General features: G+C 33.4%; 2 protein-coding genes across 8 annotated transcripts; one reads left to right on the forward strand and one right to left on the reverse strand.

Moving 5' to 3' along the window:
- Positions 1-1,065: 1,065 nt before the first annotated feature.
- LOC125062611 (cold shock domain-containing protein E1) lies at positions 1,066-14,219 on the forward strand. 3 transcript variants are annotated; one of them, XM_047668647.1, is made up of 17 exons: positions 1,067-1,206; positions 1,852-2,004; positions 2,284-2,368; positions 2,473-2,693; positions 2,834-3,210; positions 3,375-3,582; positions 3,678-3,863; positions 3,985-4,136; positions 4,243-4,375; positions 4,758-4,949; positions 6,484-6,606; positions 6,997-7,178; positions 8,030-8,247; positions 8,559-8,735; positions 9,518-9,689; positions 10,403-10,560; positions 11,172-14,219. In XM_047668647.1, exons 3-17 carry the CDS (start codon positions 2,341-2,343, stop codon positions 11,186-11,188), a joined length of 2,544 nt encoding a protein of 847 aa, XP_047524603.1. In that variant the 5' UTR covers positions 1,067-1,206; positions 1,852-2,004; positions 2,284-2,340; the 3' UTR covers positions 11,189-14,219. The 3 variants fall into 3 exon arrangements, with proteins under 3 accessions (XP_047524601.1, XP_047524603.1, XP_047524602.1); XM_047668645.1 differs by having other exon boundaries at positions 1,066-1,206; positions 1,852-2,368; XM_047668646.1 differs by lacking the exon at positions 1,852-2,004 and having other exon boundaries at positions 1,165-1,206.
- On the reverse strand, positions 12,981-24,716 carry LOC125062613 (peptidoglycan recognition protein-like). 5 transcript variants are annotated; one of them, XM_047668652.1, is made up of 6 exons: positions 24,590-24,690; positions 19,509-19,667; positions 16,879-17,040; positions 15,281-15,482; positions 14,992-15,104; positions 12,981-14,659 (listed from the first exon to the last, which is right to left on the reverse strand). In XM_047668652.1, the coding sequence occupies exons 2-6, from the start codon at positions 19,543-19,545 to the stop codon at positions 14,388-14,390; spliced, it is 786 nt and encodes a 261-aa protein (XP_047524608.1). In that variant the 5' UTR covers positions 19,546-19,667; positions 24,590-24,690; the 3' UTR covers positions 12,981-14,387. The 5 variants fall into 5 exon arrangements, with proteins under 5 accessions (XP_047524608.1, XP_047524604.1, XP_047524609.1 ...); XM_047668648.1 differs by lacking the exon at positions 24,590-24,690 and adding an exon at positions 23,974-24,309; XM_047668653.1 differs by lacking the exon at positions 19,509-19,667 and having other exon boundaries at positions 24,590-24,716.
- Positions 24,717-24,906: the final 190 nt, after the last annotated feature.

A 24,906-nucleotide genomic window follows, 5' to 3' on the forward strand; every position in this document is an offset into this window, starting at 1 on the left:
ATCGTACTATTCAACCTTCTATACCCAGTAAGCCCTGGTTTTGGAGACTGAGATTCGGTAAAAAAGTTACAACAGTACTGTCTCGTATGCGACTGGGACACGTCTGCACCCCAGCTCATCTTACTAAGTTAAATATTAATGACAGCCCTATGTGCGATTGCGGATATGATGTAGGTGATTTAAATTACATCATATTTGTTTGTCCTCGACGCGACCGGTCGGCTCTTCTCGAAGGTCTCATTTCCCTTCCAATTCCTTTCCCTTCATCCATATCATGTTTACTTTCAACATTGGACCCACTTGTATATAAACTTTTAGCAGCTTTTATTTTAAGTAATAATATAAAAATTTAGACAATATGAACGTAAATATATGTAAATATGTTTTCTTACACTCCTTTTTTATGTAGATTTATAAGAATTGATCTTTTATTTTGTAGATTAATTATTTTCTATTCCTAAATTCCTTTCCAGCCGATAATTTTATGTTTTTACCCGTTTCCCTGTTTTTGACCCTGGGCCACAATGCACAAACCGTGCGGGCCAATAATTAAAAAAAAAAAAAAAAAAACAGTATATAAAACAGAACACTTGGAACTCGGAACGAAGGGGATGGAAATATAAAATGTATATTGATTGAAGTTTACTTTAAATTTCCCGCTCACTCGCTATCAGCTTTGTCATGACCTACACAAATATACACAGACGACAGAACGTCGTTGTTTTGACGTAACTGTAACAGATAGCACAAATCACTAACGTTGTCCAACAGATATAGGTGAAAACAAACTATTTTTTCGGTAGGAGCTAAAAGTATCATAAATAAACAAAATCCAAGGTACTGATTATTATTATTAATAATGCAATTTATAATAAGCATATCATGAATAAATCTTTTTAACTGGTTTAGAAAACAAAGTGTCTAAAAAAATAATGGCCACATTTAAAATTGATTTTGAACCGAAATTATACAAAAGAGAAAAAATAAACCCTAGATTGGTCTTCATAATTAGTTTACAAACAAGTACAAAATTTAAAAAAACTATACTATTTATATATTTAATAAATTTCAGGAAAACTTAATAAGAAAGACTTTTAAATTGGTTGTTACAAAATTAAAATAATTGTTTTTGTATGATAAAGTCAAAAGTACAACTATGTTGACATTCAATATGGCGGTATGTCGTCAGTGCTGTGCTGTATCGTGGTGAGAATTATTTATTAATTTAATGGATTTTGTTTGAATTCTTATGTATGTTTCTTGGCAATTTTGTGTTTAAGTCATTGCTGTATAGTTATTTTTTGTACTCGCGATGGTTTCAAAGAGTTCTTCCTATAATAGCGTTAGCGGCATTACAATTTCAGTTTCAGGACGATCGTCTCGTTTCACAAGCAGTCGATATCTATCTAATAAAATGTAGTACAATGTTTCGACGCGACGCTTACATATTCTGAATCTTATTAGAGATGTAAATTTTAAGTTTAGTCGCGAACGGTTACATGTAAAAGCTTTATTAAGGTTCGTGATGGCGGGTTCTCTCGTTCGATCGTACAAATTGTGTGGTATTTAGTGATGATCAAATTAGAAAAGATTTGTGCGTTGGTCTCAATTTCCTTTTTCTGATGAAGAAGTAACGGACGTTTCATTGCTTAACGTAACGTATATTCAAGGCTTAAACATTTAATATATTTTAATCCACCCTCCTAATGCTTAAATTTTTTTTTTAAATATTGGGAAGTTGGATTAAAATGTATATAATTTTTAAGAATTATACATGAAATTGAACTTGATATCAAAGTAGGACTAGTCTGTTGACATGCTTTTTCTAATCTATCCTTATTTTCTTTACAGTTCAACTTTAGAGAATAAGTAATTATTATATATATGTAAATATTAAAAGTTAATCAAAAAGCAACGCTGCATTGAATTACAAATTTGAAAATATAAGGCGATGCAAATAAGAACTCCGATCCAGCAAGCATTGAAGACATCTGAGGAACAATAGTATATTTCCAGTTTTTATTGTTTTCATAGTGTTCTGGTGCATAAATTTTGTGATCTTTGTTCTAAAGACTTTGTGTTTTAAGGGACACAAATTTTGAAAATGTGATTATGTTTTACAATATAGTTAGCACTATTTAACCATAACACCATACTTTCTCTGTGATATATTGGGTTATAACTGAGATTTGGACTCGTATATATTATTTATAAAATATACACTTTGATATTGTCTTCGGAGATATTGGAATGTCCGGCAATCCTCAGTGGAAATTGTTCCAGCCGCCAGATTCACATGTATCTCCGCTGCGGGACATTTTAGATCTTCAGCATTCTAACATGCAATCAAAGCAGGTATTTCGAAACGGTGGGTATTTATAATTTAATCTTATATCTCTAAAATAATTCAATTGTAAAATCAAGTGTTTTAAATGTAGCTCTTTATTATTTTCATGTCTCCTTTATTTTTAGGCTCTTTTAGTAGTGATTTTCCCAGTTCTCCCAGAGATAACTATAATAATATGAATAAGCCAAGTGGTGGGAATAGATTTGGCACGGGCTTCAATATAGATACGTGTCCAATGGGTGATTCTGTTGGTGTATTTTCATCGAGTTCCTCAAACAACACCACTCAGTATGATTCTGTAAACAACCCACCCATTAGAGAAACTGGGATAATTGAAAAATTACTTGTAAGTTGACACAAAATTGTTTATAGGTTATTACTTAACATTAATTTGTCTTCAATTCCAATTATATTGTTTAAAAAATAATATTTATACATTATTGTTGTTACATTAATTATATAATCAATGGGATAATTTGTTTTCAGCACTCTTATGGATTCATACAGTGTTGTGAAAGACAAGCTCGTTTGTTCTTCCACTTTAGCCAGTTCAGTGGCAACATTGATCATTTAAAGATTGGTGATCCTGTCGAATTTGAAATGACTTACGATCGGCGTACTGGAAAACCAATTGCTTCTTTTGTTAGCAAAATTGCACCTGAAGTAGTCCTGAGTGAGGCGCGTGTCACAGGCATAGTCACTACAGAAGTTAAGGGGGAAGGTTCTGGTGATAATACTGGAAGAATATCCTATGAAAACCGTGGCGAGTGTTTCTTTTTGCCTTATACCAAGGATGATGTTGAAGGAAATGTGACATTAAAAAGTGGTGATGCTGTGAGTTTTCAAATTGCAACAAACCAAAGGTTAGTTAGTACATATTAATTTTTTCATATAAATCCTTTTTGGGTAAAAAAAAAATTCCTCTAGAATTATGAGAACCAGCACTCGGTACCAACATTCAAGTACATTTATGAGTATGACATACTTATTTTATAATGTATTCTATATGGCACAACTAATATTTCAGAGGCACTCTGGGTGCTTGCCATGTCCGATTTGAGAATCCCGTACATCCCGTGAAATATCATGGGGTTGTCTGTTCAAAAAAAGAAAATTTTGGATTTATTGAACGTGCTGATGTTGTTAAAGAAATATTCTTTCATTATTCAGAAGCAAAATTAAAAGAGGAATTATCCTTAGGAGATGATGTTGAATTCATTATACAAACAAGAAATGTAAGTTTAGTAATACTACATTGTATGCATTATGCAATGTATTTAATAAAGAAAATTCCTATGTCTAATATTAATAATATTGACTTGTTTTTTAGGGTAAGGAAGTTGCTTGTAACATAACAAAACTACCAAGTGGGTCTGTTGTATTTGAAGATATAAATCCTGAGATTATGCGGGGACAAGTACTGAAACCCCTGGAAAGAGGTAACATGCGTGTACCACAAAATGATCCACTCCCGGGTAGGATAAAGTACCGTGCAGCGGATCACTCTGAAACTGAGGTAAATTAATTTGCTTAGCAAAAACTGTATTTTTTATTGTTGTACCTAGGTCTTCCTGATTATTAATTATATAGCATATATTTAAAGAAATTATAAAATACACTATTGATACCATTACTAGGTACCGTTTGGTGACAAAGATCAATGTGGTGAATTCACACTTCGGCATGGTGATTGGGTCCAATTCCAAGTAGCAACAGACAGACGAGATCAATTGAAGCGTGCAACAAATATCTCCCTTCTAGATGAGTCTTTTAATGTTTCTGGAGAACGGTAAATTAATTTGTATTCTTCCTTCCAATTCTATATCTATGCCTATACTATATATAATACTGTACATTGTTTGTTATTTAATAATTAAAATTATAATAATCAACAGAAGGGAGCAAGGGCTTGTCTGTTCGTTGCGAGAAGGCTTTGGATTTATCCGCTGTGTTGAAAGAGATCAAACCATGTCCTTTCATTTTGCTGAAGTACTGCGTTTGGGTCAAGAACTGAGCGTTGGTGATGAGGTATGTATGAAAGGCAGTTTGGGCCCAATGTCAAAGGCTATTTTTAGTTTTGTTATATAAACTATTCAGTCTACAGACCATATATATACTACTGTATCGTTTTGTAGTTGTTATATATACACACACATATATAAACACATGGCCATTATTTACCATACCAGGAATGGAGTTTGTTTTTAAAATTGACCCATTCCTGTGTTGTAAAATAATGTTAGGTTCATAATTTGACTTGTTATAATCTAGTGCAACAATTAACTTATGCTGAAGTCAGAAGTTAGAAGTATACATATTGTTTGGTGGCTATACATAATTAAATTTTATATTGTTTTAGCAATATATTTTGAAACTACACTTAAAAACATAATTTCTAATGTGTTAACAGGTAGAATTTACTGTTGATCCAGTTACCTCTTTCTCTAACATGAACACCCGTCAATCTGCTATCCGTATCAAACACTTGCCAGCTGGCACTGTAAAGTTTGAGACATTGGTTGAGAAAGGCATTCGTGGTGTTATCAGTAAAGAGGCGCAATCATTTTCCTCCTCATCCAGCCCAACTCGAAATGGAAGTTCGGTGAGTTGTGATACTTTCAGCACTTATATTATCTATATTTTTAATAAATAATTTTTATATATGTTAAGCAATCGTAGCAGAGATCTGTTATATTTTCTTAAACATTTATTTCGATAGTCGAAGTAGTTAAGTTGTTGTTTTGTAAATTAATGGGATCACTAACTACGCAGTTCAGGCTATAGTTCATACACTTGTCTAGGGTTAGGTTTTATATTTGAATAACATAGGAAATTCCCAGTTGAGTTGCTACAATAACCACCTGTCGGATGATAACAATCGCGAATATAAATTAAGTGTACCGTAGAAACGGATGTTCGATCGTATAGGGCTATTATATCGCTAGCTTGTCAGTGCGAATTCTATATTTACTTGTACAATATTTGATATAGAAATATCTGTTTTAGTATCAGTGTTGGTAGGTATGTGACATTCTGCATAAAAAAATCGATTTTTTATTATTCGATTGTTTTTTTAGCATGAAAAATCGATTATTTATTATTCGATTTTTTCTAATTTTTGAATTTATTTCAAAATAAACACCTTTAATATTTTATTTTTCATGGTTTTATTAATTAAAAATAAACAATAGAAATAATAAACACAAATTAACGTTTAAGAATAATCAAAATCGAAATTAACCTAATCTCGTTTTGATAGATTTTAGGTGAAATTTGATTGATGCTGAGTGTATGCCTTTTCAGTAGCAGATTGCAGTATTTTTGTCGTCTTTTTTATTGTTTGTAACCTTGTACTGCTGAATAAATTTATTTTACTTTTAAATTGCAGTGTTCCATTGAAACTTGAGTTTTTGCAATACATATTAACTGGTTTTATCATCCTTTCGATGTTTTATAAAAAAACATCACTGCATCGAGTATATCAATACATCTTCAAAGCATCGGATCTATTCAATGTATCGCATTGTAAACATCGATGTATTTCGAATATCCCTGATAGTTCGAGGTCCGGGTTATAAAAGACCATACATAATGTCGGGAGGTGGCAGATGAAAAATCGACTATGATTGATTTTCAATTAATATAAAATTTAAAAATCGCGTACAAAAATCGAATTTCATTTTGAAAAAAAATTGATTATTTTTTCACATCCCTATGTTGGTAAAAAAACATACCTTTTTATATATAATTAGGGGCTACCGAACCTTGTCTTCCCGAAATTCAATCCGTGTATGGCATACGAGAGTCATAGCGCTAAATCTTGACTCTGAATTTTACCCTAAGTCATATTATAGCATATAATATGACCCATCACGATAATAATATGGAAACAACTAAACGTTCAAAAATACTACAATTTTACTGTATATAATGCCAAAGTACAAAGTATTTATGTAAAGCATTCCTTATAATGTGCATAAACATAATCATATCTATAATCTCAATTGTATTATCTGTATATTTTTATCTGTCTATAATCTATATAAAAAACAATTTAATTCCTGGTAGTATTTTGATAATAATTACATAGATTAGAGCTGTAACGGTAAAAAACATCATTTTATAATTTTTTTCAGGAAAATGGAATCATTACTTGCCACATCAATAACGTAAAGAAAAACATACCCTTTGCCGCTAATAAATGCGAAGTAAAAGTACTTCCACGTGTGGGCGACAAAGTTCTGTTTGATATATACCAGGTAACATAATTATTTCACAAAATTATTATTCAAGTATGAAAACAGGTCGTTTATTAAAAATATTTTTGAAAATTGTGACGCGTAAGTTCATATAAATTTATAAACAATTAGTTTTTCAAACTAATAAAACAGTAAAAATCTGTTTTAAATTTTTATGATTTAACACTTGCCCTACTCACAAAACACGCAAGGATTTTAATTTGGTTAACAATACACATAATAAAACAATATTAATACTGATTCATTTAGAAAAATTATCTACCGAACTAATTTAAATTTTATCTTTATTTCATTTTTATGACAACCTTTGATAAAAAATTTGTGATTGATTCTCTGCATTATTTAGATTCATGTGATTGTATTTTAACATCAGCTATTGTTAAATTACAGTCTAAGAGAACCAAAGACTTAGTAGCTATGTCTGTACAAATACAAACTTTGGGCACGGCCAATGGTAGTTCTGCTAACGGAAACTCTCGGCCCATCATGCAAGGGTTCATCGCAGCTTTGAAGGATGGCTTTGGGTTTATAGAAACAGCTGACCATACTAAGGAAATCTTTTTCCACTTCAGGTAGGTTTTTTTAAGCTTGCGTGTGTCAAATGTATATGATGTTTTTGGTTTAAAGAAAACTTATTTAACGAATATTAATACGAATTTATGATATTAGATTTAGGTTAAGAATTTTTATTTAGGCAAGAAAATTTTCTCTATGAAATGCTTTTGCTTATTTATTATCACAATAATATCTTTTTGGTATTTAGTCAAAAGTTAAGAAATGTATGAGAAGTAATGCAATGCAATTTTTTATTTATTTAGCAAGGCAACTTTTATTTTTGAGCTATATAATTTTCTATTACTTTTACTATACTTAATGCGGGTCCGCACATTGTTTGCGCATTTTATTTAATCCGGGTTCTGGGTTCGATTCCCAGATTAATTTGTTTTAAATAAAGATTTAGCAAGCTTATATATATAAACAGACACAGAAATGTGTCTAAGTGAAGATTGACCATGATACGAATTTAGGCTGTGCGTTTGTTGAAAATAATTAATATTTATAATAAAATTATTATTTACCATTAACTTTAAACACAATTTTTAAAATCAGGCATTACTTGGAGTGGAGAAGCGAATGTTCTATTTATGATTGCGATATATGTGGTCTGGGTCATAGTTAAATTTTAGTTTTACCTTGATACAATTATTTTGAGACAAGCTATAAATAATTATAGAATGCATCGGAAGTATAATCGACATCTTTCGATAACTATTTTGACCTATTCTGAATGATATAAGCATTAACTGTTTAAGTTTCCTTCGTTGTAATAGTAATTAAAGGAAATATTAAAATCTTTCATCTAGTAATTTTATTAATTACAATGACAATTGCCACGGGTTTATAGTTAAAATAAATATTTCAGCAACCTCGAGCGCAATCCAGACGGTCTTGAGCTCGGCATGGAAGTTGAATACTCGTTGGGAAGGATCAGCAGTTCTGGTGGTGGATGTGCCAGTGCTGAGTTTGTTCGTGTCTTGCCCCGAGGTACTATCCCTATTGCCAAGCCATTGGAGGCGACCCTGAATGGTACAGTTACGCGTACAATGCGCGCATTAAACCCGGACCAACTACAATATTCCGGTGAGTTCTCTACCTATACTTGGTGTTTTTTTATGTAGTTTAGTGGTGGCTAGTTGAATACCGTCTATATTTTTATTTATTGAATTGTGATGGTGATAGTTTTATTCTACTTTGGATTAATTACATATGAGAAATATTAAATTTTGTAAATGGACTATTTGAAGAAAAATATGGAAATTGTTGAGAATCAAATTTGTTTTACTGTGAAAGTTAAAAAAAACTAATTTGGATTTTATAATATTGGCTAATATTAATAATTTTCAAAAGTTTCAATACTTGTGAAGTCGAATAATAATTTTGATCATTTTCAGGTATGATCCAAGCTGATAATGGGACGTCATATGAGTTTGGAATTATGGGTCTAGCGTGCAAACGCGAGATTCTTCAAATCAGCGACCCGGTGACATTCCAAGCTGACGTCGAGGGACGTGCGACTAACATTGTGCCCGTTAGAAAGAAACGACGAGCCATTGTAGACGCTATCAAAGGTATGTGTATATCCATCAAATAACTGTCAATTAAAAGGAACATATATAATATACTGAATTTGATATAACCTACTTTTATTCTGTCCTCTGAGGATTTTCAGTTTCCAAGGGTTACTTTGTAGAAAACATACTTTGGAAATTTAGTGAACTCGGTGCCAGTCCTAAATTGATGATCTGTAATGATACTTAAATATTTTCCATCTTCAATAATATCACAAACATATAAATTGAAAACATTTCTTAACTCGGTTAAATAAAAAGTTTCAATTTATTTGTTAATCCGATTGCCAAATTTCCTTTATTTTATCTATATTAATATTAAAAACAGAAAATATTTTTTAATTGTTAATTTAATTGATTTTTGAAGTGAAACTTCTTTATCGACCGACGTATGGGAGAAATTTTGTAGCAAATCGTCACGTTTTTCGGTTACGCACCATGTTGCTTTTTGAAGTCAAACTCCTTGATCGGAGTTGGAAAAAAATTACCGTCACATTTTTTATTATTATTTATTTTTATTATTATTAATTTTATTTTATTATTAAATTCCTAACATATCTTCCTTTTTCCGTCCCTCTAAGTATCGGAAATCTAAAGTTTTAGATTTGTATATGAACAACACTTAAAGATAAGTTTGCCACAGAAGTTTCACTTCTGACACGTGTACTTTGTACACACACTTTTTTTAATAAACTCTAATATACTTTATTAGCGTTAGGCCTAACTAATTTCTGGACCTACTTCAATTTATTGTGATATATTTATCGTTAATTGGTTTGCAGGTGGTTTCGGTTTCCTGTCTGTCGACGGTGAAGACAACCGGCGTCTTTTCTTCCACATGTCGGAGGTGCGCGGCAACCACGCAGATTTGCAACCAGGGGATTCGGTCGAGTTCGTTATGTTGACTAATCCACGTAACGGCAAATCGTCTGCTTGCAACGTTGTTAAGACGGGGTAAGAATCAAATATTGTTTTTTTTTTTAAAAGGCCGGCAACGCACTCGCGCCCTCTGGCATTGTGAGTGTACATGGGCGGCGGTATCACTTAACATCAGATGAGCCTTTTGCCCGTTTTCCCCCGGTTCTATAAAAAAAATCAAAATATATTCTTTAGGTAACAATGTACTCTTTTGAAGAATAATTATGTACTAGTTATTCCTATATTAAAAAATCCTACTAATATTATAAACGCGAAAGTTGTAAGTATAGATGGATGGTTTGTTACTCTTTTACGTAAAAACTGAATAGATTGTAATGAAACTATACAAGCTTATACAACAGAATAACACATAGGCTACAATTTATAAAAATATTGTGTGAAATGTCCAAAATGACAAGTAAGTAGGAAAAATCTACCATTTGCGTATTGATAAAAATCGGTCAAGCCGTTTCGGAGGAGTATGGTAACTAACATTGTGACACGAGAATTTTATATATAAGATTAGTCTATATATTAATATATTTTCATTTTCGAGTCTTACGCCAATGCCATTAAATTTTTTTTTATTATTACAGAAATGTAATATTTTCCGACAATTTCCCGTGTTTTTAATTAACACAAAATATTGAATTCGCTTACCTTTTAATTGCTTTGGAGGTATAAGAATCGTTCTCGACCGGGATTCTCATGAGAACCTTAACTAACAGCAATTATTTATTACGTTACAGGAGCAAGGGAGCAGTTTCCAAGGCCCGTCCGGAGCGATTGTTAGCGCGCCTTCGTACAATTTCGCAAGAGGACGCATCTACCCCTCGCGTGATTGTAACACGGATGCCTCGAGGACCCGACGGCACCAGGGGCTTTCGCACAAGGCGTCCTATCAACGGTAAGTATCTTTTTGGACAAGGAACAGCAGCATATGCAAGCGAAGTTATATTTTTAAGCTATTGCATGGCTTCTATCGCGGGCCTCGAGCGTGGAGACCGAATCCAGAAATTCCGTAACGAAAGAAACCTTACGCGTTTGAGCGTTCTTTTAGTAGAGCCTCTCATCCATTAACATAATAATTATTCGAGAATCAAATCTTAATATGTATATATAAATTACGTGTTACGTTGTTTGTCCGCTATGGACTCCTAAACTACCGAACCGATTTCAATCAAATTTGCACACCGTGTGTAGTTTGATCTAACTTAAAAGATAGGATTAGCTTACATCTCAATTTATACCCGCAATATTATTGAAAAATATTTGTTTATTATTTGATAGTCACAATTCTAACAAATGGCGCTTACTTAATGGCATTACCACCAAAAAGCATGGTGGTCCCCATGACTGGTGTTCTCCTACCGTTTCCCTAAAACCTTAGCCACAGCAACGCTTGGCCGGTCTGCTAGTAAATGTATAAATTGTAAAATAGTAATTAATATTAATATATATTGTATCCTGATGTTAAGTATCTTTCTTATAGCTAATACAATGTTTCATTCTTTTCAGAACAACTTACCGAATAAAGGCCTGAACTACAGCTATTTATACTGCTATGCATTGTAGGTATGCATTCTAGATTTGTTTAAATTCAAGGTAAACTCAAACAACCATGGCACTCTCCATCCCTTTATATGTATTTCATATTCTTTAATATAAAATATTCAAAGGGTTTGTGTAATACTGTCCTTTTTATTTGTTATACCTACATTCCAATTTAAATCTATTCAGAGAGTAGCCCTTAGATACAATTCCCTCAATGTATGAATAATAAGTACCGAACAATGTATGAATTCGTAGTTTGTTCGAAATTAATTATCGCATTATTTTGTTATAAAATGAAATTTGTGATTTTTGAGAGTGCCAATCGTTGTACAGTTTATGTATTCAAGAGAGACTGACTGATTCTCGGTTTAGCAGCATTTAGAAAATTTTAATTTATTTAGGTTATTCAGTTGTCGTATCATAGTTGCGAGCAAATTGCTTAGATATGAGCGTAAAACATATCAAATTATCGAATTTTTTTGCTTCTTTAGTCATGTGTTTGTAAGAGGTTCTTTTTCGCGAGGACACGTTGTTCAAAATTCCAGTTTCACTTTAATTAAATAATTGTAGGCGACACATAACAAGTGTAGGGTTTTTTTTATTTACTACAGTTTAAGCAATGTACAAATTCCTGTTATTATTAGTGTTATGTGAACGTGGCGCGCAGCTCGTTTTTAATTCATCATTCTTATGAACAATCACTAGGGAACGAAAATATTAATTTACAGAATTATAAAAGTATATTAGAATAGTTATTCAGTAAAAGTAGAAAACTCTATTAAAAATATTTATAGAGTATTTAATATGTGTTAGCTTATCTCAATTAATAACAATGCGTTCAAAATTAAGTTAAAAATTTTATAATTCTTATATGTAAATTAATAAGTCTAATTTTAGTTAAACATATGTGTTCGTAAATCATCACCGACACTCGCTTATTGCTGCGAGTTGTGTCAATTTGTTCAAACATTAGTTAAGTTAATTTCAACAACGGTTTCCGTCTTTCGGCTAATTGTATTTCGCCCTCCTCAGTAGTGAAGTAATCTATTCCTATTTTTCTTATTCCTACTATAATATTGATACAGTAATTTCATTGGTAAAAAACAGGCAAAATTTTTATGGAGGCCTACCTTTCTCTTTTAGAAAAGTTTATCCAGATAAGGTTAGAATACAGTACCCACCAACTAGTAGTAATAGACGGTGCAATCATCGCCCATGGTTTGAAGCAAGGCGTGGCGTAATCGGGCGTGGTTTCGTAATGCGTAACGGCTAAGTTAAATTTAAATTGTCCGCGCGACGATGACATGTATTTATGTAAAGTGTATATAAATATATTTTTTTCTCACATCTTTTAATATTGGTTAAAAAATCATCACACGAGTTTAAATATCGTAAATACAAATCTTGATAAAAATATTCGTAAGGCGATAGTTTTTAGGGGAGCTTAGTTACGTGTAACCTGTATTGGCTAATGTTGTCTTTTTGTTAATAATATTTAGATCTCTATTGGAAATTTTCCTGTGATTAATTGAAAACTTAATGTGCAATAATTAAAGGATATACATGTCCTCAGGGCACATAATCTAGTCTAGTTATAGCCTTCATGTGTTATGTGTCGCGTGTAGGATTCGTTTTGAGGTGAAATTATTTAGGCCATTTTTAATTAGGTCCGACTGACGGCCATAATTTTTCCTGTGCTCTTATTGACACGACCGCTTAATTTAAATGTTTATTGTGATATGTGAGCAATAATATGTGTTTTTTCGGAATAAATTGTGATTGCGGTGCTTTCGTCACGATTTATTTTTTATATAAATTATTTTTACCAGCTTTTTGGACGTTTAATATGAAATTTATTTATAGCGTATTACCCTGTTTTGTAGGTGTTAACTAAACACCAATTATAATATGTACTATGTAGTGCCTTTACGTTGTTTCCAAACTATAAATTTAGAGGCTAATTTTGACTTATTAAAGTTGGTTAAGAATTTCTGGTGTAAGTCATAACAATGCTAATGTTTAAAATGTCTCAATGTTTATATAAAGTTTGTAAGGAATTTTGAACAATCGTCGCCGATTGCCTTATGCTTCGTGTTTTTTTATTTTGCTATATTATACTCTTTTATATTTTGTACAGGTATATATTATCAAGTGACAGCCAGTTTCACACTTTATTTCACTATACATATATCTGAAATATATCATTTTATTTAACCAAAGTACAGTTTCACTTCTTAATATAAACCTATACATGCCTATGTAACCACGTTATATTATGAAAGTGGATAATTAATATTCGATGTTGTAGTGTATTGATCCCCGGATCGATTCGGGTTTAGGTATTATTATGTACTAGTCTTAACTTTAACCATTACTTCGGATAAATTATCAGAGCAGACGAGTGTCTTGTATCGAAGATCTGATTAAGTTAACGCTACACCGCCAATTGAAGTTCATACCGTGTATACCTGTCGAAGTGTGCCGTATCTTTTTTCCGAATTTACACAAATTGAAATATAATAAATGTTAATCAACAATAACTATTTCATTGCATATGTTAGTACCTTTCTAAAATTACGTAGGTTTGGCGGACACCATATTTTACATGCCTAAAAGAACCTCTAACTTAAATATCGAATGTTAAAATTGATATTCGGAATTGCAAATTTTGGATACTGAAGATTATATTTTTTAGTTTATCCTCTATGATATGACAAAATAGTTATGCCAAAAGTTTATAAAGTGTGTACAATAAAGATGTGATTTAAATGAACAAAATGAAAACGATCACGACCAAGAATGATTGAGGTCATGGCGTGTTCATTTGTACCTTATATACGTACGGAAATCTTCTAAATAGGTTTTTTCTTTAAATTTTTGTTTGTATCGTACTGTGTAATATAAACTCCTACAGAACGCAGTATGATGTTGTCGAATATTAGCTCTCAAACATGCAACAAAGTACACTAAATATAATATATATAAACTAATAAACAATGTGATTAAAACATTTACAAATCTTTTTATTTTTACTCATTTTTCGACACATTTTTTTATTTATTAAAAAAGTACAAAATTACATTCAATTATTTACATCTTAATATAATTCCAAAAATATATTTTATAAGATTCAAAAGAAATAATGCTAACAGGCATCTATATAATTACAAATTCCAAAAACTAGTATAATGTGGTATTACCAAATTTTTCTTCCATTTTTTCACAATTTAGTTTATAAAAGCGATTTTTGTGGTCATAATTCGGCCACTGCTTTAGCGCATTATTTAAAATGGATCCTGGACTCGCCGTGGGTCCCAAGTAATTGGCACCAATGACCAAGAAGTCTTTTCGCAAATGGCCAAGTCTTACACCCTCTTCTAGAAGCATTCTCGTTCTATTTAACTGAGCTTTAGTCACCGAGGCGTGACTCTCAATTTCCCCACGATAATCACCTACAGATGTTTAAAATTGTAAGATTGGTTTCAATGGTTTAACAATTAAGCTTTCTGAGAAAGGAGAAACATAGGTGTTTCGGATTCTGTTTATCAATACATACAGTATATAAGTACTAGTCGTAACTGCTGCGAGTCGCAGATTTTTCCATGGACGACGCTCAGATGCGAGAAAAAATAGTAAGACTGATATTTTGGTACAGAATATGGCGGATGCTACAAATAAAGATTATATAACATCTTTCGCTAAGTGATTTCATAACAGAGAGAAAATTAAGGTATTTTTGGTGTTTAATTAAAAAAGACCTTGCTTGCATAGACAATAAAAATACCTATGAATCCGATTCCAATGGAGCATCGGTTATAGCCAAACGTATGGGCTCCTTCGATGTTCCATCCTCGACCTTCATAAACGCGACCATCATTTCCGACCAGAAAGTTGTATCTAAATACAATAACAAATTATTAAATATTTAAATTTAAGGCGCTCAAAATAATAGTATTATGTTTTCCGTATACTGGTTTGTGTCAGTAAAAACCTGTCTCAGAGAATCGAAGGCCGAAAATATATTAAAGATTCATCAAATAGGTGATCACAGATACATAACTATATCAACTTACGGTATATCATAGTCATAATGACTTATAAAATAGCCTTGCAAATTGCGTAATTCAGCGGCGCAGTTCTTAAAGAGACTGCATTGGGGGCTGACTGTATGCTGAAAGATGACCAACATCAATGGCTCAAAGGCGTCTAACGTGTGGGTGTAGTTGTAAGGCCGGGCCAGCCACATCTCTCGAGTAATGCGCCATTCATGAGGTGCTAAAATATGAACTTCATTAGACCCTGCTAGTAGGTATATTAAACAACTTATTCTACGTACGTTTGCGTCATGCATTTAAAAAATAAAGACCCAAAAATCTCAATGGCGTTACAACCTTGACCTTGTTTCTTGACATTATTTTTTAAATTGTACAGTAGATCAGCCTGACACTGGGCATTGCTTTTTGGGTCTTACGTATTTCCTTTACAGTACGATCTCGCTCTTAATTATTTTATCTTACATCCTGGCATATTATTGAAATTGTAAAGCATCAGATAATTTGTATTACCACTTTGCTCATTGCTATTAGCTCAGTGGTAGTTTGGTCTATATAATACGAGGTTTACTAACCCGATCTGAATTCGTTTCCCGGCGGAACCATTAAGAGAAAACTAATCATCTACGTGCTTCTAAAAAAGTGAAACAGCCACAGATGAGACTGTTTATAGGAGATACCTACTAACTACGCGATCGGGCAGATCCGTGGCTGTGAACTAAACAGCAGTAGTGTCTATTCTTCCCTTTTCTAGTAACGGAGTTTATTAAGCTAAGTCTGGGCGTCTCCCGCCGGGCCCGGGCTGTGAATACTCCGAAATATCCTCATGATTTTTATAGGCGGGACCCGTGTCACCTCTTGTGCTTTTACCTAGTGACATATTTGATAATTCTGAAGCAAAAATTTTCAGAAGAGAAACCATAGAAAATTACAATATTTGTAAACAAAATATGGCACGTGAAAGACCACGTGACCAGTAATATATAAGATAATGCGAAACTGAAAGATAATGTTTTTAATCGACACAGCGGCATATTTATAAATTGGGCTGCATAAAATGGATTGTATTAAATGTTAATGTTATCAAGAATGCAAAGTTGCAAAAATAGCTATTCCAGTAGTAGTACCAGCATGATCTCACCATAACTTCAGGCCTTTCTGCATCTTCCACCGCATTTACCATGAAGAGGGTTCAGAGGGGTTGTTCGGTCTAATACCTGCAGCTGAGTTTCATTATCGGACGTCAAGGCAGAACACATTGTACCATCCGTATCACCTCGACGTCCCTCGTTCCACAACTGAGCGTTTTAAGGAAGTTTTTGCCGCGCACCACCTCTATTTGGAACCAGCTGCTCACTGAAGTATTTCCGAACCAATTCGACTTAGGGTCCTTCAAGAAGAGATCGTACCAATTCTCGAAAGGCCGGTAACGCTCTTTCGAGCCTTCTGGCATTGTGAGTGTCCATGGGCGGCGATATCACTTAATATCATTTGAGCCTCCTGCCCGTTTGCCTCCTATCACATAAATAAAAGGTCTACGATTCATACTTATCGGTGTTTATTTATTAGAACCAAAGCGACATATGGTAACAATATGTGTAAAAGTAGATGTAACGTACCTTTGTCTATAGGCGATTCGGATGTATTCGCTGACAGGCCTGCGAAGTAGACAATGAGAGCTATACACACGATAAGAACCATGATTGCTACTGCGCAAGACAGTCGTTCTGTACGAGAACTGTTCTTCACGATGTCCCAAAGATATTTAGGAAACGAGAGCTCTGAAATATATTATTTACTTTTGAGTGTTTCAATCTGTTTAATAAGTAGAAATAAACATTTAAAACAAGATTAACTAATGGGGCTACTGATTTTTGTCTGTTTCCTTAATATGTAGATAAACAGCTTTCTTTGTAGGTACACGACCTCGAAATGTCTTCGATTTTTGGATCAAAGACTTGTATGAGAAAATGCTCAGTGTTTATATCTCTATCGTACGTATTCCTAAGTAGTGTGTACGTAGAAAAAAATGCTGCTAAGTAGGTTTTCGAAAGCACGAGGTTGAGAGACGCGCGGTTGCACTAGATCAAGATATATTTAGCAGTATTTCATAGAAATCATCGAGAAGGATAAAATGTATGTTTACTATATGAGTGTCGTTTTATCTGGCCTGTATGATTTATCGGAAGATATGTAATGGAATGATAATTAAAAATAAGCCTGATTGCTTTGTACATATCAAGCCTAGAATGCAGCACTAAAGTCGCCCGTCAGAGTTGATTGCAATTGCTCAAAACTATACTGGCAAAAAGTTATTTACTCTGTAATTTCGGAATTCGAACTCATTCTAACAGCACGCGTATTATGATCAGTCTTTTGTAGTTACCGACCCTAAATACTATTTCTCCAGGATTCGAAGCCAGTATAGCTGTGTGGTAGGTATACACAGAAGTGGGCTATAAGGCAGTGTGTTAACCACTAAGCCATGGAGGCCTATAGACTGCAGTTCTTTACTACGAAGCGGTTGTTAGTACAGCTGTACAGCGCACTCTGACTTGGATACGTATTGTTATCTTGGGTGACGCACAATTCTATTTATACAGCATACATCGCAGATAATACACTAAAACCACGACAATTGCAAACAATTTTTCTTAGATATATCAGGATTGTACGTACACATTACAGCCGGGGTACTGACAAGCGTAAAATGGCTCGGTTTAGACACCCAGTATACTCACTGGGCTCACGGATAGAATATACAATCATGAAAGGTGTCGAAACTTAGCTTATTGTGCGCGTCGCGTTTGCGTGAATAATAATTTAAAGATTAAGGCGCGTCGAAGCGGAGGAAATGACTTCGTACATATGTAGAGAATCTTCCACATATAAACTTTTCTATCTCTATTGATGGGTCACTTAAATGCTTTGGTCTACGATTTTCCTAATCCAATTTTATAAATTACGTACCAACAGATGCGTCAATATACGTTATTCATATTGTGATTCAATAAACGCTTTTGATTTGCTAAGCGTTTCGCATTTTGGTATCGCAAATAAGTGTTACTTAAGCTAGAAACGATTTAATTTACAAAACTAACTTTGCCCAAAACTTGCACATTAACTAATTATATAGTCTAAGGAAAATCACAAATAACTTCATACTTTATTTCTTTAATTTCCTTATAATTTCATACTTTACACCTTAGAATGCACAATGACGTGTATGTACATTGTGTATTGCACAGTATACAGGTTATATATTTTTTAATTAAAAATTATAGTAGTTATACAGTTTAAAACATAACGATTTTAATACAAATATATGTTATTTATACAAATACTGAGATCTCTTATTTAATGTTCAATTACATTATGTTTAAGTTACAAGTTAAATAGTTATAGAGACCTTTTCAAATTATAATTATAAGCTTTGTTTTTCTACTTGCTTTTCATTTGATCTATAAAAAGTTTTTTAATTCAATAACAATGCACTCACTTTCTTTAAGAGAGTGGGACCCACATACGAGTAACATATCTGTATTTGAATAAGTCAACAGCCTCACTGTCGAGCCTCCGTGGTGCTGTCTACGCAGGTCACGATTTATTTTGGACTACAAATTGATATCGTCATATATTTCATCTGGATAAACAACCCGTAATGTTTAAAGGTTTCCAGTGAATTATTTTGTCCATTGATCGCAATAAATGTCGACCCGGTGGGACAGTCAACGGCTGTACTTGGCACTGTGCGTAAACTATAAAGTTCGGCGTCAACACACCCAGTTCTACTAGTCTTTTTAGTAAAATATTTACATGTTGAAACTGTGCGTCATCAGGTACGTCATTTACGTAGTTTCCGATAAACATTATTGTGATGCTTCTTCTATTCCAAAATGATACCATGACGCCCAAAATGTTCGCCCCTCTCCCTTCAAAAACCAATCCATTACCCCCCACGAGAAAATTAGGGCCAATATCCAACCAACGCCGACTCAAATGATCTTGTTGTATGGATAACATCTGTTCTACACAAGCGAACTTCTGATTACAGTACTTTGAGACTGAATGTCCTATTATCACAGAGGATACCGGGAGTACAAGAAATTCTTCACTGTAAGAAGGCAAAGCTAGCCAGTCTTCTCGCCGAAGAAACCAGGACTCCGTCAGACCTAATCAGAAACAATTTCAGTTGTGATTTAGGAGCTTTTAAGTTACTTAAACCTAAAAGAGAAGAACTAAATGTTACCTATGTCTAGTCGTGTTTGGTGTTTGAGTAGGGTCATGTATAAGAGGTAGATTGCCAGGCCAGATGCTACGAGAAATGCCCAGCAAACGAAGACAGCCACACTGCAGCGTAGTGTACGTGCATTATTTGGCGAGACCAACTCAAGGCCTAGAAAGCGGCCTGCGAACAAGATAAAATACACTTATTATGTGGGAAGAATAGATACCTAACATTTTGTATGTTTCATTTACTTTAACTACGGTTTTTCATTAAATGAATGCATAGTGTATGAACTGTATCATGAATTGTAAGAAATAAATTAGTTGAAAAACACATAATGGTGATATAATAACAAATCCGACATTCCCTTATGACGCTATACAATGACAGCGGTATTTCCAATGACAAAACGCTTGATTCTAGTTAGTTTGTTCAGGTCTGAAGTAAAAATATAGACAATACTTTGAAAAGCTTTTCAAGATTAAAATATTATTTTCTGATTAAATTTTTAGCTGCTACTAAAACACGACACGACTTGACCTCTAATCTCGTGATTCCGGGGATTTCCGCGCCTCAATATTTTTTACTAGGCTAATTAAATTCATGGCCATACATCATGCGTAATCATACGACGATAAAACATTTGGACACCCATTTAAGTGTTGATGGCCCAGTTGAGTGTTGTTATATCTCCTACCTAGGGCTGACTGCCATTCTCGGCTAAGAGATTCAAAAGGTTAAAAGGGGAATTATTCATACATTCTCCTATATAAACGAGGAAATAAGTAACGTTTGGGTTTTGTACCACTCTTTGATAAAAGCATAGTAGGTATACCTAAACATGTTAAGTGAAAAAACATAGGAACTATTTATATAGTCTAGTATATAGTGTAGAAGTATCTACAAATGGGGTATAAAATTTTTCTTAATTATTCTTTAAATCTGTGTTCTTCTGATTTCACGAAGCTAAAATATTCTTTAATGTCAATCTTGTAAGTGCAATTATAGTTACACCTTCGAGTTTCAGTTTCTTTTGCGATATACAGCAAAAGAATCATATAATATGGAATAGTTTGGTAAGCGTTTGTAAACTGCATCTAATTATGTATCTAATCTTAAATTAATTCTAGAATGTATGGGCAAGATTTTCTATTATTGTTTGATGTATAAATAACGTGTTTTAATAAGGTCTAAACAGGAAGCAGTTTTCAAACAATATTCACGCATTGCTCTTTGTTTTGCTCAGAGTTTAAAACTCTAAGTGGTATACATTTTTAATAGACCTTTACTATCTTTATAAAAATACGATAAAAAATTGTTGACCTGCATTCGAAGAGATATAGCTAATTGCTAATATAAGGTACGTATTGATAAAGTCGTTTATCAACACACTTATTGAAATCTAAATTTATATTTATAGCTTTGATAATCTGTGTTAATGATTTGAATAGGATCTATAGGTTTATTGTTCTTCATAAATTGTATCTAACTGTTGCCATCCCGGCTTCGTTGGAAAATGAATTGCATGTTTGTTTTTTAATATATCAAGCAAACTTCATTTAGTCCATATAATTTTTCTTAACTGGCAATAAGTTGTCTTCGATGGTGTATGGAGATTTTGTTTGAACGCTTATTTTACAATTAATAGCCGTCTTCAGTCGTGTGTTATATTTATATTTTATAGTACATATAACACATCTAAAGAATGCTGCAACAACGCTAAGAATTGCCCGATTTGTTGACGGAAAGGATAGTTTTAAACTATTAAGTTACTTTGTATTACTAGTTACTATGTATTGTAAGGATAATATAGAGATGCTTCAAAAGTATGTCATAAGATGATTTTAATTAAACTATTGTTATTACTATATAGGGCATACAACCGCAAAGTGGAAAGTCGCATCGCTAGTCTAGTACAGTATAGGTACATTATTGAATCTAAGGCAATAAGAATAAATTATATTCGCTTTAAATCTCTTGTTAGAAGTAAGAAAAGCCGTTACTGATAAATGTAATCTGTCAACGACAAATGTAATTAAGTTGAAAATTGATAGCGGTAAGAATAATTTATTTGTACGTATTGAAAATCCGTGATACACATTAAACTAAAGTTGTAAATAATGTATCATATGTTTATTTTAGATATTTGCAGACCTTGATGCTTTCAGAAGCGGGTTGAACCGGCTTAGACTGGATTTGTAGTTCCTTGACATTAAACTTAGGTTTCCTAGAAAAGCGGTGCCGTTAACTAACGGCCGTCATTTTACGGTTGTAACAGCCGTCTTTACTTTTTAACATAATGCAAAAAAACAAACACTTTCGCTCGTCTAAGTCACGTTTCCACTCATTGTATTAATTAAATATGGGCACCGCTACACGCGAAAAACGTTGAACTAATGTTTATCACCGCTATGACGGCCGTCATGCAAATGACAGCACCGCAATTTGACGTTACGGTGACACGCAACGTTCTCTAGGAAACCTACTCCGATGTCACCCAACGTTACATTACGGCCGTTAGATAACGGCACCGCTTTTCTAGGAAACCTAAGCTTAATAACATTGGTATGATCGCAATATCATACCAATGTTAGTGTTGGTTGATCATCCCGTTTGCTGAAATTTGGACTCTGAGAGAAGGACCTTGAATGCGATGTAGCAGGCAGACGCGCGGACAGAAAAAAAGACAAATTGATTAATATTAAAACAACTCCAAGTGACGACCCGTCTTTCTTCAAGAAGGTTCCGTCTTGTTATCAAAGGAAGGTTACTTTGATGATGTCGCACACTTCTGCGTGTGTCCTGATCTGAATAGACTTGTTGTGACTTGTAGAGTGGCAGGCTCCGAGAGTAAATTGAACCGACCGATCCCCGCTGCCCGATCAAGTTAAGTTGCTGACAGTTGTTTGCCTTAATATTGCAAAGCCGCTAAGGGTCGTAGGGGGGAATGGAGGAAACTATGTAACCGCGCAACCTTAAGAAATGAAGGCGACTAAAGAAAAGACACTGTAATATTCTAAATTATATTAATTTTGTATTGTCTTTTTAGTCACTATTGTAATCGTCACATTTGTTGCACCTTTTGAATATTGGAATACTCCAATATTCAAGAGGTGTATATACAGCATTTTTCCATTTACGTTTTTAATGTCGCCTTATACCATTGCTTAAATAGCCAGTCACTGAACCATCTGGTCCGCATATTAATTGCTTGTACATAAACTGGAGAGATTTTGGGATGGGTCGGTACAAAATTTGTAATTACAGAGTAGTGATGATATGATGTTGTCATCGTAGTCAATATCAATGTACAATACAACGAAGTAATGCTGTAAATGATAAGCAAAGATTATTAATTTAAACAAAAATAATAATATTTGCTATACTTCTGAACGACTGCACTGACTGTTCGTTAGTCTTAGGACAAGGTTTGTATAAAAGAAATTAGACAAATATTAAAAAAACAGGTATTTAGACAGTAGAATAAGATATGTTCAATCATCGAAATAAGAGAGTAATTTTGAAAAAACGTTCTCTCTGGCCGTGATAGTTATCTTTAATTTATCAAGAAAGGCTGTAGGCTATATATAATCGCTACGATCAAATTGATGCGGCTGAAACCAGCTATTATCAAAAACACTAATGTCGCTTTGTATTAAATAATTAACTAATGTTGTATGTCGTCTGTTTCTGTCTAATCGTGTGTGACGAAATGAGACGGATGTGCAATTAGATTTATATTTTCAGAATTTAAAAACAATAAAAAATGATAGACCTTATCCAAACATTAAAACAAAGAGAGAATGTATTAAATAAAACCCCACAGTATATTCTTCTCATAGATATATAAATTATGTATTTAAAATGATTTCTTCGGAAGATTATGTTGTGCTCCTATTAATTAGTTCCATAGTACTTATCAGTTCTAACGTCATTAGTTTATTAGTATTATTATAAGCAAGTAATAAGGAACTTTCGATTTTAATAGTAAATAAGTATATTTATTTACTTTATGGAAGAATATTCCGTAAGATGTATGATAATGGTTGCAAATTCGTAGTTTACTTTGCTCGGCATTGTTATTATATATATGTATGTATTAGCTAATCTTTCAAATACAAATTGACTTGTATTTAAAGATATGGTGATGTAGATACCATCAGAATTATTAACTTATTAATAAGGGCATATTGTTTGCGATTTCCCAATATGGGAGTGTATTAACATGTATTTGAAAACGTAGATATCTACAATAAACATTAACAATAAAAAATAAATACTTATCGCCATGCAGTGCGCAAGCCATTATTAGTTACTAAGCTAAGTGAAATACAAACAAAAACAAAGACAAGGAAAATCCTCAACACCTTGGCGAGCAACCATTTAAGCTGGTTTACATTGACAAATTCATATTATAGGTATAATGTTTACACAAACAAAAGCTAATTCGCAGCAGGATGTAGATAACGAGATAACCGCCCCTTACCTTTGACCACCTCTTGATTTTGTACATTCTGCGTGACGGATACAAATTTTGGACCAATGTGCACTTTTTTTGAATTATTCACGTTCAAATTGGATATGGATGGTGTCGCAGCGGCTGCGCTTGGCACCGGAGCGATCCGGTCATCATTAACGGCCACCGAGTTGACAGCGCCCAATCCATTGCGCACACGTTCCTCTATTCTATCGTCGTTTTCAGTCCACATAACACAAGGGAAAATGGCGGAATAAACAAGACGTACGAAGACGACGTATCACTTGTTGCTCGGAGCTGTGACTAATGGATACAACATACCTACGCCCCACAGCGCGGCGTCCGCGACGCTTGTAATCATTGCGGTTTTGAGTTTTGCAACTCTGATAAGGAAACAGACATCAGTATTCTTGCTCCGATTCCGCGAAATGATTTTTGGATTTAGGTATAGTCCACGTGTAAAGAAATACTGTTTATAATAATAAGACTTTATACGCATTGCTTAGTTCATTAATCAAGAATAAACACGAACAATGTATTTAAATAATATACTTTAAATCGGTTATAAAGTATTTTTTATCACATATTTCTTACACACTATTAGTTCTTCAATAAGGATACTGACCTTGCAAATGACCTCGTTGTTAAAAGCCCAAGTTTTAAATATCTTCAATACGTGAATGGTTTGCTCGAAGGCTGGTAGAATTATGAAACATGAAAACCTCCAATGGTAAAGATAGTAACATCGCGGGGACATCCCTTATTAGTTATCTGTATGGTCAACGAGAAGTCCTTAAGATAACTCTACTTTATCAATAACCACAATTAATTGTATTACAAGAAATACAAAATATATGGACCACAGTCCACAATCCACCTTGATGTAACCATTGATTGGAAATTGCATTAAATATATAGACTTTCGTATGTGCGATGGAATTA

The sequence above is a fragment of the Pieris napi genome, chromosome Z (assembly GCF_905475465.1).
Source record: "Pieris napi chromosome Z, ilPieNapi1.2, whole genome shotgun sequence".
NCBI lineage: Eukaryota > Metazoa > Arthropoda > Insecta > Lepidoptera > Pieridae > Pieris > Pieris napi.

Excerpts from the sequence above, each read along its gene's own strand:
- LOC125062611 (XM_047668645.1), top strand. The coding sequence starts at position 2,251 with ATGTCCGGCAATCCTCAGTGGAAATTGTTCCAGCCGCCAGATTCACAT. Across the intron at positions 4,137-4,242 it reads TTTAATGTTTCTGGAGAACG|AAGGGAGCAAGGGCTTGTCT; the intron begins GTAAATTAATTT and ends AATAATCAACAG. Across the intron at positions 7,179-8,029 it reads GAAATCTTTTTCCACTTCAG|CAACCTCGAGCGCAATCCAG; the intron begins GTAGGTTTTTTT and ends TAAATATTTCAG.
- LOC125062613 (XM_047668648.1), bottom strand. The coding sequence starts at position 24,196 with ATGTGGACTGAAAACGACGATAGAATAGAGGAACGTGTGCGCAATGGA. Across the intron at positions 19,668-23,973 it reads AAATCAAGAGGTGGTCAAAG|GCCGCTTTCTAGGCCTTGAG; the intron begins GTAAGGGGCGGT and ends TCTTGTTCGCAG. Across the intron at positions 15,105-15,280 it reads CATTATGACTATGATATACC|ATACAACTTTCTGGTCGGAA; the intron begins GTAAGTTGATAT and ends TATTGTATTTAG.